General features: G+C 40.7%; 1 protein-coding gene across 2 annotated transcripts in view; it reads left to right on the forward strand.

Moving 5' to 3' along the window:
• Positions 1-15602, forward strand: part of NFKB1 (nuclear factor kappa B subunit 1) — a 115644-nt gene that overhangs the window by 85501 nt on the left and 14541 nt on the right. For both annotated transcript variants that reach the window (XM_077755750.1, XM_077755751.1), the window contains exons 12-16: positions 4795-4938; positions 6290-6379; positions 8424-8609; positions 9755-9896; positions 13239-13353. In XM_077755750.1, the coding sequence (XP_077611876.1) occupies positions 4795-4938; positions 6290-6379; positions 8424-8609; positions 9755-9896; positions 13239-13353 (677 nt within the window). The remainder of the gene's footprint in view (positions 1-4794; positions 4939-6289; positions 6380-8423; positions 8610-9754; positions 9897-13238; positions 13354-15602) is intronic.

A 15602-nucleotide genomic window follows, 5' to 3' on the forward strand; every position in this document is an offset into this window, starting at 1 on the left:
GTGGCAGCCTGAGATTTTCCAAATGCCTCAGTGTGCATAAAGTGCATAAAATCACTGCTTTCTATTAAACATTTTTTAATAGACACAGGAGAGAAATATGGCAAATTTTTTGGACTTTCTGAGGGAAAAAAATAGATTTATTCTCCTAAAATATGTCTTGACATAATGTCTGTTTTTTTCAACACAGAGAATTATGTTTAAAAGGATTTCCAGATTACCTACACATGTATGCATGGAGAAACATTCAAAGCTGAGTTTGGTTTCTAGGCCACCAGTCTACCTTTTCCAGTGGTATCTGTTCATCAAAAGAGTAAGATACGGCAGGGACATGTTTGGATGTTCATTCGTAATAGGATTCAGATGATGGGGTTAGAGAATGGGGTCTCCTGCAAGTTCAGATTCCCACCTGTATGCTTCAAGCACTTCCAGGCTATCACTGGCTAAAAGCACCATGTAATACAAACAAATAAGAAGAACCATCTGGAAAAATAAGTTAGAAGTTGAGCTCCACAGAAAGAATGGCCAGCATATATTGTGACATATATTTAGTCATTGTGAGATTGGAACTGTTTTATTGAAGGTAACAAATTTCCTTAGTTAATAAAACCTTCTGGACTGTAAAATCCCAAGGTGAAATATCACAAGGAGAAATAATCACACCAGACATATGACCAGTCAGAGAAATAGCAGGCCGGGGTGCCTGGGCGGCTCAGTCAGTTAAGTATCCAACTCTTGATTTCGGCTCAGGTCATGATCTCACGGTTCACGAGTTTGCACCCTGCATCAGTCTTTGCGCTGTCAGCACAGATTGGGATTCTCTCTCTCTCCCTTTCTCTGCCTTTCCTCTGCTCTCTCTCTCTCTCTCAAAAGTAAATATTTAAAAAAAAAAAAAGAAAAGTAACAGGCCATTTAATATAAGAGTAAGTGTATGAAAATGAATCCAAACTATACAACCCAGGGAATCTTTGTGTACATTTCTCAGAGGTCATTGAACATGCCTTCCACTGCCCCAGCCCCTGCAGTCACTCCCTGTGTCAATTTTGTGTTTTCATTATTTTTATCAGTAAGTAAAATGGTCTTATCAATAAATTTATGTCTATTGTCTTCTTCCAACCTCCAATACGAATATTCTTTAGGTCATAGATTTGGCTTTTCATGTTCATTGGTACATTTCCAACATCTAAAACAGTAGGTGTCATATATTTTATTTTGTTTTAAGTAAACTCAATGCCCATGTGGGGCTTGAACTCACGACCCTGAGATCAGGAGTTATGTCCTTGCTGAGATAGCTAGGCGCCCTTAGTAGATGTCATATAGTAGATGCTGAGATATATCTGAGAGCTGACTTTTTTTTTAAGTTTTAATTTTAATTCCATTTAGTTAACACATAGTGTTATATTAGTTTTAGGTGTACAGCATTCAGTAATTTTATACATTACTCAGTGCTTATCGTGGTAAATATACTTTTAATCCTCTTCACCAATTTCACTCATACCCCTGTCAGTCTCCCCTCTGGTAACCACCAGTTTGTTTTTATATTTCAGGGGTTGTTTTTTGTTTGTTTCTTTTCTCTTTGCTCATTTGTTTTGTTTCTTAAATTCCACATATGAGTGAAATCATGGTGTTTGTCTTTCTCTGACTGACTTGTTTTGCTTAGCATAATACTCTGTAGCTCCATCCATGTCATTGCAAATGACAAAAATCTTATTCTTTTTTGTGGCTGAGTAATATTCCATTATGAATATAAATACACACACACACACACACACCACATTTTCTATATCCATTCATCAATTGATGGACACTTGGGCTGCTTCCATATTTTGCCTCTTAGGAGAACTGACTTACTGATTGACCAACCAAGTTGCCGTCCTCATCCCAAAGGCTATTAATTTGTTGGTGCCATCAAGGAGGACATCAGACAAAGAAACGTAACATATTCCTCTCATTGTACAGAATCATCCATCCCAGAACTCGACACCTGGTATAGTTATTGACATTGCACCTCATGAAAATGTCATGGAGGTGGTTGGGCTCAGGGAAGACAATTTAAATAATCAAGAGAGGGAGAACTGGCAAGGGAAGAAGGTAGTTGAGGAGCTGCAAAAAAAGACCATGCGAGTTATTCAATCAGAAAAGGTGTAGATTCAGAAGAAGTGGAATCATAATCTTTAAGTAATGAAAGGAATGGTAGGATAGATGCAGACATCTAGTATACTATTATACTAGAACCCGAAAAACAAGAATGAGGTACTTTTTAAGGCATACACATATCAAAACGGGGTGGAGACTAAAAGTTTATCTACATTTGTGAACTAAACTATTATCTACAATCATCTATTATTAAAGGAAGCAAAGATATTTTGGCAAGTTTCCAAAAGAATGGCAGCCTAATAGAATGGAAACCTCACTGGACTTTGGATCTGATATTCACTCTGCCCTGACCTCTGACAAGTCCCTAAATCATCCTAGCTTTTGTTTCCTCTTCTGTAAAAGGAGGGCTTGTAGTGAATGACCACTTAGGTCCCTTCCAGAATAGGTTGATGTTTCATGGTACAACCCATGGTGCCACTGTCAGAGGCAGACCACAAAGATACATGAAAGCAACAAGAATATCTCCATGTTCAATTCCAGGGAAATTCAGGCAGGTTCTTTTATTTAAAAACTTGTCCTAATGAAATAATCTGTATCGGTTTCTTGTCATTGAAATCTTAATGGATGTAGAATAGTTACTATTCTTAAAGTGACTCAGAAATTCCCATTTACAGTGAAATATAAGCATTGAATATCTTTGTTTTATAAAAGAAAAAAGTACACAGCAAATACTGAATGATTGCTTTGGTAAAACACGTCAGCAGATAACATTTATACCTGAGGATGAATAAGTTGTCTGCTTCCCTCTTGTGCTTCATATTTCTGATGAACTAATATTATATGTGAGATCCCCAATTTACAGGATGAGTAATAAGTATGACTATTAGTTGGTTATAGTGCAATTGATGGAAAATTTTTATCAATCTGTTCAAAACCTTTGAAAAGGAAATTTGTAAAGTTTCTCTACTTTGAGGTCAACCATTTCTAGTAGAAGCATGTTCTCTTCAAAGTTGACCCACATTGGCCTTCTTCCTAACAAGTCTGGACATGATCCATTTTTAAAGGATTATTTTAAGGGTATTTTGCTATCCTACTTTTCCATTTTTCAGTCTTCCAGCTGCGCTCAGGTGACTGGAATAATCAGTAAAAGCATTCTTTTGAGCCCTGCGATGACTGAAACAACCACAGAATTAGAAATAAGTGGAGAGCTGAACATAAGCAATGGCCAAAACTAACATTGAAGAATTGGAAAAAGGACAATTGTTAACTATCAGGCTGCTGATTGAAAAAAAAATAAAGAGAAGAATACCACATTGGCTGTTTATTTAAACAGAAACTTTCCATCACCTTTTCAGTCCAAAAGAGAGAAGGGAGAAAGAAAAATACATGGTAGGAAAATGAGAGAAGAGAAAGGGAAACAGAAAGAAGAAACAAGAACTCGATAATGGACCACAATGGCAGTGGGCTGAGAACAACCGATAGTGAGAAGCAAAAGAAAAACTGCAACTACACAAAGAATGAGGGAAGACAGTCTGAATAGTCTCTAGACCTGGACAGTCAAAAATCTCAGAGGGCATCATTGTGTTTTAGGTCAAGTCTTAGACTTTTCGGCCTCCCATATCTCCTCAGTCACCAATGACTACCAATCCCTCTTTCACTGCATTCCTGGGGTCAACCCATCTGTATTATCGTGGTGACCACTAAGGAACAGCCCCTTTCCCCCTCCATCTGCACTGTCCCTGCCTCTCACTTTGACTCTTTTGTTTTGTCCTACACACCAGTGGCGGATGAATCTTCCTAAAATAGCACCGTGTCCGCATCATCCCCCAGTTCCGAAACAGCCAGTGGCCCTTCTGCTTGTAAACCTCTTAGGTTCACAATCCAGGAACTCTACCATGTGGTCCCAGTCAGCCCATTTCTCAAGACTTTCTTATGCTAAAACTCTCACTTCAGCTAGACTGCTCCATGCAGCTCTCATAAGCACACAGTGCACATTCTTTCCTTCATTACTTTGCCTCTACATCCCACTTTCAGAACATCCTCCCTTTGCCCTCTCCTGATATAAAGTGGATCCTGGAAACCCTTCCCTAAATTTTCCAGCTCATAGGTACTTCCTGGAAGTTCTCCCTTGAACCCCTGGAACGCTAATTTACAACCATGAATTTAACATATAGAGCTTCATGATGCTGTCTCTCCTCAGTCTTTCCCCCTTTAAATTATACTGGATGGAGGGTTCTTGGCAGCAAAGACCGTATTCATTCTTCTCTATCTCCCCAGCACTTAGTTCACAGTAGATGCATTATAAAAGTTGGTTGGTTAGCAATAGTTGTGTGTATGACCGAATGAAAATGCTCAATATCATTTTTCTTCTCCGGTATCTCCAGTATCTTAATAATTGATGGGAAATCTAGTCTTTCACCAATTTGAATGATGCTAGGGGCTTAAGAAACTGTTGTTTCTTCACTGTAGAGAGGATTTGGGTGTGTACTGTTCTGTGGTTTCTCTGAGGCTGGTTCTCAGTCTTCATATCCATTGGAATAAATACAATGCTTCTTGAAATTGGGCATCTCTTCCTCCTTGGGTGATTTCTGTTTCCCTTTAAGATATTTAAAAATATAGTCAGAATCAATATTCTCTCTGTGGCTAGTTGTGGAATTGAATCAGTCTTTTCTCCTCTGGTTTCTCTTCCTTTAACTACAGATAAAGAGGAAGTGCAGAGGAAACGGCAGAAGCTCATGCCTAATTTCTCAGATAGTTTCGGCGGCGGTAGTGGTGCCGGAGCTGGAGGCGGAGGCATGTTTGGCAGTGGCGGTGGAGGAGGGGGTGCTGGAAGTACGGGTCCAGGTACGAGTTAAGTCTACTCTTTCTACAGCTTTTCATGTTGGAGGGGCTAGAATTTTCAACCCAGATCGCCTGTGGGTTGAGTGGCTGTGACATTACGGAGTATGACATATGAAATTAATTAAAATTTCAATAAATATTTTTTGCAAAGAAATGCATATTCATTTTGTAATATGTAGATAATATCAAAAAACTATAAGAAGAAAAAAAGTCACCCAAGTTCAGTTATCGGAAGAATGTGTCTATTAATGCTTTGGTGTATTTTCTTCCTCCCTCCCATCCTTCCTTCTCTCCTTCTATACTTGTCTTGATTTTCTTTGGAAACATTGAAAGGATTTCATATTATATATACTAACATTGTAGAAAATCTGAAGATACGTAAAACTCCACTGTCAAAGGTTAACATTTTTCTGATTTAATTCTGTGCAAACATTATAGTATTTATTTTTTGTATTTTTATGAGTACAGCTGTGATCCTCATAATGCATTGTATTTAATCTATTTACCTATATTAGTTATTTATTACCATCACTTCATGATTGTGTATTTGGAGTTATATATGCTGCTTTTCCCTAACGGGTTAACATAAGCATTTCCTCCATGGTAATAAAAATATTATGTAAGCATAATTTTTTAAGCATTATTTTAATGACTCGTATTTCATCACGTGAATACACAATAGTATCACTTGCTTGAATGCATTTCCTGTTTTTTATTGTTTTTTTTACTGAACTCCTTTGTCCATGTTGTTTTTCTTTTACTCCAGATTGTTTTTGTAAATTAGATTCTTTGAAGTAAAATAACAGTGGCAGGGAGTATAATATCTAATACCAGCTGCTTCCCCAAAGAGTTTTATGCACAACTTTATGTTTCCACCAAAAATGCGTGAACATGCCCAGTATGGTCATGTTTCCTTGAGGACTTGGTACTTTTTCTGTATTTTGTTTGGTTCAGTTTTTCCCACCAGACGTTATTTCAAGGGCCTCTGTGTCAACAAGTCTGAGTTTGGGTGGTGACCACTCCCACACAGCAATGGGACCCTTTCTCCAGGGTGAGCTCCTCCATGCTGCCCCAGGCCTGGGCATTACCTGAGTTGCCAAAGTGGAAACTTGGTCAGAGTGGAATTCTGATCATTCCCCACCCCCAGCCCCAGTAAGTCTTACTGACTCACAATGGAAGCACCATGTCGTGCACTCTGCCTTCCCACAGCAAAGCCTGTGCTCACCTGAGGGAAGGACACCAAACTTTGCTGAGTCTTCGTAAAACACACATACACACACACACACACACACACACACACACACACACACATACACACATCATGAGGTTTCAGTTGTTTTGCTTGCCATTGCAGGGTATGGCTTCCCCCACTATGGATTCCCTACATACGGTGGAATTACCTTCCATCCTGGAACCACTAAATCTAATGCTGGGATGAAACATGGTAAGTAAATTTTTTTTTTTAATAGTGAGAAAAGGATAAAAATTTAAAAGTTTTATATTATTACTTATCACATTGTCATCTTGAAAAAAATGGATAAATGGAAATAAACTAAGAAGATACTCATGCAAAAAAATGTTATTTCCTGTGGCAAATATAAATTCTATTTCCAATCCTATGTTTATACTTATATATTTCCTTCTTAAGTGGCATGAACAAGGGGAAGAAAAGAGCATTAAAAAAGGACATACAGAGAGACTTGACCAAAAAAGTCACCAAACTTACTTTTTTTCNGCCAGATTTCATTGTTTCTCAGCCATGTAGTCAAATACTACACTTTTGAAGACATTTTGAATTTTATAGGGATGACCTTTCCCCTCAAATACATCCTTTATGTGCAGTAGTCATGCCATGTGTGTTCATAGCTTATGTTCCATGTCCATTCCAGTGTATCACTGAGGACAGAATACAATGAAGCCTTCCCACATAGTGAGTGCCTGTTTTATGTCAGGTGTTGCTTCTACATCTTTTAACTGTAATCTTCCTGATTGCTCTGTAGGGAAAATAGTAGTATCTCCATTTTATGGACAGAGGACATCGACGTTCAGAAAGGTTCATTCACTCACCGAACACACATATCTGTTATTGGCAGAACCTGGATTTGAACCAGTTCTACTCAGAAAACATAGGTGCTCTCATAGTACCTGTCAGATAATATGATCAGACTAGAAAGAGCACAGAAATGGCGTGCCAAGTGGCTCCCAAACTGTAGAATGTGACTTGATATTACGTCTTAACAACTTGCTTGGTTAATTAGCATTAGGAAAAGAATAATTCCTGTTTGTTTTTGAGAGAGAGAGAGAGAGACCATGAGTGAGGGAGAGGGACAGAGGAAGAGAGAGAGAGAAAGAGAGAGAGAGAGAGAGAGAGAGAGAGAGAATCTTACACAGAGTCTAGGCTAAGTGAGGAGCCCCACATGAGTCTCAATCTTGTGACCATGATATCATGACCTGAGCCAAAATCAAGTCGGATGTTGGACTGAGCCACCCAGGCACCCCATAACTCCTGGGGTTTTTTTATTATTATATTTTATTTTAAAAAACTTTTAACATTTATTTATTTTTGAGAGACAGAAAAGAAACAGAATACAAGAGTGGGAGGGGCAGAGAGAGAGGGAGACACAAAATCTGAAGCAGACTCCAGGCTCTGAGCTGTCAGTGCAGAGCCCGTTTCAGGGCTCGAACTCACAAATTATGTGATCATGACCTGAACCAAAGTTGGAGACTTAACTGACTAAGCTGCCCAGGTGCCCCTAACTCCTCTGTTTCTATTTAAGCGCTAAAAATTCCACTACCCTAAAATTCACAGAAGAGCTTTATTTCATTTTTCTCCTTCACAAATAAACAGAATGAAATGTAAGTTTTTAGAAGTGTATATGAAATCTTTTTAAGATCTTTAAAGTTCTTATCACAAGAAAAAAAATTATAGCTGTGTGTGCTGACTGATGGTAACCAGACTTACTGTGGTGATCATTTGATAGTATATACAAACATCAAATCATTATACTGCACACCTGAAACTAATGGAATATGTCATTTATTTTTTTAATGTTTATTATTTTTGAGAGAGAGACAGTGACAGAGAGCAAGCAGGGGAGGGGCAGAGAGAGAGGGAGACACAGAATCAGAAGCAGGCTCCAGGCTCTGAAGTGCCAGCACAGAGCCTGACATGGGGCTCGAACCCACAGACCACCAGATCATGACCTGAGCTGAAGTCAGCCGCTCAACCAACGGAGCCACCCAGGTGCCCCTGGAATATGTCACTTATAACTCCATAAAAATGTGTCTTTTAGAAGTGAGAGTTTAAAATAGCTCCAAAACAGGTTATTTATGATATGGCTATTTTAAAAGGAATTTCAGATTATTGTTTTTCTTTTCCTTTTGCAGTGAACTTGCCTCCTAACTTTTATCTGACCTTCACTGAAACAGTGAATTATAACTTAATAGAATTTAGTGAGAAAACGCTGATGTTTCTACTTTTATCTTAGGAACCATAGACTCCCCATCTAAAAATGACCCTGAGAGTTGTGGCAAGAGTGTGGACAGAGAGGCAGTGAACCTCTCTAGGAAAGTAACTGAACCCACAGAACAAAATAAGGAGCCTGGCACTAGAGAAAATGAGCTTGCCCTGACGTATACAGTAGGAGGAAAGGAAGAGAACTTCAGGTTTCAGGGTAAGTGAGCACACACACGATTACATTGTATTGACTGGTGAGGGGATTGGTTGGTTCGGGGTGTAGCAGCTATTGCCAGAAGACCAGTGTATTTTCTGTTAATCTAAAAACGATATATTACTGTCTTGTTCAGTGTACTCTTCAGAGTCCTGTATGCCTTTTGAGAAGCACGTGTCAGAGCATTTTATTCACACTGAGATTTCCATTTTCCCCATATTATCTCTGATAAAGTACTGGAATACGCATATGCATTCTCCAGTCATAATTATGCAGTTTTAGGGTATCGTGGGAGATCATCTAATTCATTTCTACCACAGATAGTAGAGAAGTTTCCGTAACTTCAGTAGTCTTCTTCCTCTAGACTGCAGGGTTGGACCATCACCCTGAAGTAGAACTTTGCCTGAAAATGAGAACGTTTCCTTGTACGCTGATGCCCTCTTTGATCAATTAGGATTAAGAGGGACAGTACACTTTGCACATTATTTTGAACCAGTACTCATTAGAGAAAAGGAAGGGAAAGACAGCAAATATTTCAGCTCGGCGACCACTTACGGTCTCTATCACGTATTATTATTTTTTTTAATATCACTTTAAAAACGTACAAAGCATGGTTAGGTAGGGGACCATATAAAAACAGGCCACAAACTGGTTTTGGCCCGCAGGTCCAAATTTGCCTTCCCCTGACCTTCAGGAAGCAAACTTCACATGAACACCGATGGCTTAGGGAAAGTCTGTCTGCGGCAGAGACTGTGGTTTTTGACACTTTGCCTAACGAGACAGTTGTTAAAGACTCCGATGAAGGATTATTTCATCAAGAGGTTGATGGTTTACAACATAGTCCAGCCAATCAACATTATTTGGAGACTGATTGCTCCCCCTGAAATAACAGACCTACCTAAATTTCTTTCCCCTAACAAACCACAGACAGATTTTTCGGATCAGCCTCTGTGCTTGTCAGTAAGCCAGTGGCCAGTCGTGCTTTTGCTCGTGAACACAATGCGGAAGCACTGAAAGGAGCGTTTGCAACTAAAGCAATGAGTGCCGAGGTATCAGAACACTGATGCCGATGGTTTCGGCCCCAGGCATGCCACACACGCAGAGCAAGTCTAGGAATCTCCACTGTGATTGTGCCCATTGCCTTGCAGATGACCTCTTCCTAGAGAAGGCTATGCAGCTGGCCAAGCGGCATGCCAATGCCCTTTTTGACTACGCGGTGACAGGAGATGTGAAGATGCTGCTGGCTGTCCAGCGCCATCTCACTGCAGTGCAGGATGAGAATGGGGACAGGTAAGTCACGTCTTCTGCAAACAAAGGTTGTTTTAGGGTAGGGAGGTGAGAAAATCACCATATGCATACCGGCCAGAGATAAAAAAGAATTGCTTAAAGGTATTGGGTCCTGTAACTGGGAAACTGTCACGGACAGTCATGTATCAGTGAGGGTGAATCCATAATTTGCTTCTTCGGGGCTGCAGTTCCCACCTGTTGGACATTAGAACACTTAAGTCCTCATCTATGAGTACATCATTCTGGGCAAGAAGACTAAGATGTGTGCGGGGAATGGTACTTTTTCAAAAACCTTGCTTTATTTATTGGGATAGCGTTTGGAATAAAACTTGATAAACACCTATTAATTTATTGGATTAATAACATCTGCTTTCTTTACCGAAATGAGATAATAATAAAGTTTGGTCCAACCCAGTCCCAAAAGCACTTATTACCCCAGCTGCACAGGTATCCTAGTAGTGACCCCAAGAAAAAGCCCAGTAAAGACAGCACAACAACCACGGTAGCAAAACAAGTAAGAGATAATTGTCATTCTTTCCCAGTTACTGGCTCCTTCCCTACTGCCTCGGCTACTGATTACCAGTCTGGGACTGGATCAGACAGACTCCTGTGATGGCCGTAACCCACGCTGTGTGGGAGTCCAACATTCCAATCAGCATGCCTCCGTTTCTGCTGTTACTGAGCTTATATTTGCAAAGCACCTGGCTTCTTTCTAAAACGGTTCTCTGAGTCCTCTCATCGAGTCTCCTAAAACGATCTCAAAAGCCTGTGAGAATAACAGGAGACAACAGTCCTCAGAGTCGAGTCAAGGACCTTATCTAAAACTTTCCTAAAATAGTGTCAACACTGAGAAGCCCTTTTCTGTAGAGGAGCTCCTGAGTGCTATGTTTTCAACCTCAGTTAAAAAACTGAATCAAACGCTTTAGGAAAGTGCCAACCTCAGGGTTTCAAACAGAGACCTTTGTTCTCATTCCTTGCAGCGTAACCAAGGATGTGGTATAACCACCGGCCTTGTTATACAGTATGAGAGGAACCGGCACAGCCTTCCTCGGGCGAGGCTGCGAGCAGCAGAACGCTTTTACAGGGTTAAAGAATCCAATTAGCACTCAATAACATGGAACCACAAGAGAAAGCAGTTAACCAAGACAGAACAACTGGGTTTCAAGTGACATTTTAAGGGACCTCTGCACTGATGAGCCTGAGAAAGATGAGCACGTAGAAGTCGGGAAAGGCTGCTCGTATATCAAGGGAGGGTTGTGGAAAAGATTTTGGGGCACATGCATTGAAGTGGGTGGGTGCATTGAGGGGAAGACACACGCATGTGTGAGGACACATATGGAGGGACTGAGGAGGTGACCTCCCCCACCCAGGCGGAACACGAATACTTAGAGTCCCCTCCTAGGACCCCAAACATACTCCTGCAAGCAGGCTCCCGGGGCTTGCCACAGTTAGAGGACAGAGATGGGTGATGTGGAGAGGCCAAAGAGGAGCCTCATGAGAATGCAGACAAGGGAAAACTGTTGATCCTCACAGCTCAGGTCTCGTTTTCATTGAACCTGTCCCACTCAGCTAATAATCTGAATCCCCTAGCCATTAGTCATCACAGCAAATACAATGAAGAAAAGAAAAGAAGTTCTGGTGTTGGGGAAATTCCCATGAGGGTGTGAGGATTTAAGGGGGAGGGGGAACGTACTTCTGCTATGAAATGCTGAGCTGCACATGGAAATTTCTAGGCAGTTTTGAAGTATGACCTTTTCTTGGTATATGTGCATCATGACTGCGTCAGAATTGAGGCCCTTTTTAGATGGCTTCTTCCAGTCTCACATTTCAAGAGACAATAGTGACATCTTGACATCATTCCTTTACTCTCTCAAGTAATGAAGTCATAAGTTAGTTTTTGAGGCCCTCCCGTGCCAAGGTTAATCCCTGGTAAAATTTTACCCTTGCTCTTGCTAAGATAGAGACTTGAATAAAATGACCCCGAATATTTTTCGTTTGGAGAAAATCGAGGCTGTGCCTCAAATCCCAGCTGTCCTGCACCATTCAATACTTGGAGTGTGCTCTGTATCACAATCTGTCCGTACTTTGGAGTGTTCATTATCTTAGGTGTCCATCGGCAACTTGACAGAGCAGGGCCCATGTACCCCTTCAGCAAGATGGCTTAAGGGATTAAGAGATGGCTTTGGAGCCAGGTGGACCTGGGCTGGGCTCCCAGCTTCTCCACTCACTAGTTATATGACCTGGGTTGAGTTCTCTTATAGCCACAAGTCCAAGTTTCATCATCTGAAAAATGAGGATAATGTTACCTACCTCACAGGGCTTCTTGTTATGATAAATAAGATTATGTACGTCAACTACTTAGGATGCTCTGGCAAATAGAAGCTCCAAACAACTTTCATTGTTGTTAGTGTTGCGTCATTTCAAATTATTTTTAATAGTAAGGGTTTATTTTAATAATTAAAACATTGTGTCCCTAGGAGTGATGCTTGGCACCTGCCAATATTTTTGACCTTATTAGTATAAGACCCTAGTGCCTAAATTGTGTGCCTCAATTTTAGTACCTAAATTGTGTGCCAGGGCTTAAGGCCGACCCAGGGAGAACCAGCCCCGAGGTCAAGGGCCAGAGAGGGAGAAAGCTGTACAGAAAACTACAGTTGCATAACAAGCAGTGAACTTGAGGCGAGTCAGCATGGCCGCCTAGGAAGTTCAGAGAGGAAGTGAGGTTTGAACTGGAATGTGAAGGATGGAGTAGGCATTGTCTAGGCAGAGAAGAGGAGCAGGACCATTCCAGGCAGGGGGGAAATAGAATCACAATGTTCCTTCAGAGCTTTGCCTCACGAGTCTTCTACCAGTAGTTAAAAGCCTGACCCTATTGTCCCCTCTTGGGGTCTGGGAAGAGCTTTAAAAAACCACCACACTGTGTTTTGGAGGAGGCCGGCAAGGCTAGGTGAGGTAACTACATTTTTCTGAACAGTTCGAAGTGCTGGGCATTTTCCGTACATCATCTGTATATAAAGGGAATCCAGGAAGAGGCTAGAGGAGAAAATGCGCTGAAACCACTGCAGGGAGTTGGGATTGAACTTAGGTCTCTCTGCCTCCAAACCCAAGTGCATTTATACCTCAAGGGGTCAAACCGAAATGCCCCCAGAGGCCAGGCAAGCATGGAAAATGAGTGGAGCTGCCTGGGTAGGCAGAACATCCCCACCTCAGATTCTAGACATTTGGGGCCCAAGTAAAACTTAAGTATGGGAGCCAGATTCGTCTTCAAATCTGATCATTTCTTGGGCATCTTTTTTTTTTTCACTAACACTCCAATTGATTATCACCACTCTTCTTTCCCCCCAGTGTCTTACACTTAGCAATCATCCATCTTCATGCTCAGCTTGTGAGGGACCTACTAGAAGTCACATCTGGTTTGATTTCTGATGACATTATCAATATGAGAAATGATCTCTACCAGGTAAGCAGAAACACCAACTGAAGAAAAACCCACCGTGCTTGTGTGTGTGTGTGTGTGTGTGTGCATGTGTATACGTGTTATTTCTAATCATGTTAACAGTAGTAAAACTATGGTGCTTTGTTGTGTAGGTTATATCCTAAAAGCCCATTCCTTGGGAATATTATCTATGATTTAGGATCCTTTAACCTATGAATGTGATAGAAATCACCCCACAATAGAAATCCCACACTCCTGCCAGGAGAAGGCGAAGTTTAAACTTTAGAAATCTGTCAAAGAGTCGACCCATTTTCTCTTTTTCCTTTTTTTAATTTGTTGTATTTTTTTCATTATAACAGGTATACTCTTTAATCCCCATCCTCTATTTTCCCCATCCCCTTCACCCACTTCCCCCTTTGGTTACCACCAGTTTGTTTCTGGGATTAAGAGTCTGTTTCTTGGTTTGCCTCTCTCTTCCTCCCCCCGCCCTTTACTCATTTGTTTTGTTTCTTAAATTCCGCATATGAATGGGATCATCTGTCATTTGCTTTTCTCTGACCTATTTCTCTTAGCATAATACTCTGTATCTCCATCCATGTTGTTGCATAAGGCAAGATTTCATTCTTTTTATGGCTGAATAATATTCCACTGTGTGTGTGTGTGTGTGTGTGTGTGTGTGTACCACATATATAACACATACCATATATATATATATATATTTATATATAAATATATACCACATTTTCTTTGCCCATTCATCTGTCATTGGACACTTGGGCTATTCTCATAGTTTGGCCATTGTAAATAATGCTGTTATAAATATAGGGGTGCATGTATCCCCTTGAGTTAGTGTTTTTTTACTTTGGAGTTAGATACTCAGTAGTGCAATTACTGGGTTGTAGGATAGTTCTATGTTTAATTTGTTGAGGAATCTCCATACTGTTTTTCACAGTGGCTGCACCAGTTTGCATTCCCACCAGCAGTGCAAGAGGGTTCCTTTTTCTCCACATCCTCGCCAACACTTGTTTCTTGTGTTTTTGTTTAGTCTTTCTCACTGGTGTGAAGTGATATCCCATTGTAGTTTTGATTTGCATTTCCCTGATGAATGATGTTGAGCATCTTTTTTCTTTCTTTTTTACCTGAAATATAACTGACATATAACATTGTATTAGTTTAAGGTATATAGTGATTGGATATTTGTATATATTTCAAATGATCACCAAAATAAGTTTACTTACCATCCGTCACCACCCATAGTTACAAACTTTTTTCTTTCAATAAGAACTTTTAAGATCTACTCCCTTAGCAGCTTTCAAATATGCAGTACAGGGGAACCTAGAGTAAATATATACTTGTCAAGAAAAATACAATTGAAAAAAAATTAAGTTTGGAAAGCCAATAATTTGTAAGAATTTTAACATCTGCTAAAACACATTTTGACAACATCTAGATTAAATGTATATCAAATAAAGGGTTCTGAAATCAGAATACAGAAAGGTAAAAAGGTTGCTTGAAGAGAAAGAGTCTTTCAAAAACAGAAAGACAGCTCAAACTGAGGAAAACAGAGAACACCAGAGTTTTGCCCAGATCAGGTTTGAACAGGAATTAAGGGGGCTCAAAAGCAACTCGAGGAACCCTGTTACAGAAGTCTGCAGATACTGCAGAGAGAAGGTAGCTGGGACCCGGTGAGGCTGCCTGGTGGGCATGTGCAGACTTCAGGTGAGGAAAGGAGATTGAAACTTCTGCTTGGCAGAACCAAAGCCTGGATGCTGGTGTTGGGAGCATGAGCCCTGGGCCCGTCTCTCTGGCTAAGGGGTGCACTACCACCAGGGCTGCTCCATTTCCTGCCCAGGAGCACAGCCCCCTCCTAGCTTGCCTTTACCCTAGCCCACCTGGCTTTGGTCCCAGTCTTCTGATCTGGCCCCTTGTCAGCTTTCGCATTTTCTCCCTCCCTCCACTGCACCCAGAGTGACTTCCCAGCCCTCATTGGCCTGGAGGGTGTGCTCGGATGCCTGGTCCAGGCATATCTGTCATTCTAAAAATGTGGACAACAATCATATGCAACTAATTGCACAGTAAAGTACGCGTTCCGGTTCTCAATTGTTAAAGCAGGTGTTGTGAATCATTTTTGTCTCCTCAAAGCAAAAGAACTAAAATGTTTACATGTGGCTGTCCCTAGATTTTTATCTGTGCATAGGTGTTTCCTGAGAAGGGAAGTAAGTTTCCCATTTGATGTAAGGCTTTAGGCTCCTTCCAAGGCGTTAATGCTTAAT

Source organism: Crocuta crocuta, unplaced genomic scaffold, assembly GCF_008692635.1.
Source record: "Crocuta crocuta isolate KB4526 unplaced genomic scaffold, BGI_CrCroc_1.0 scaffold92, whole genome shotgun sequence".
In the NCBI taxonomy this organism is placed as follows: Eukaryota; Metazoa; Chordata; class Mammalia; order Carnivora; family Hyaenidae; genus Crocuta; species Crocuta crocuta.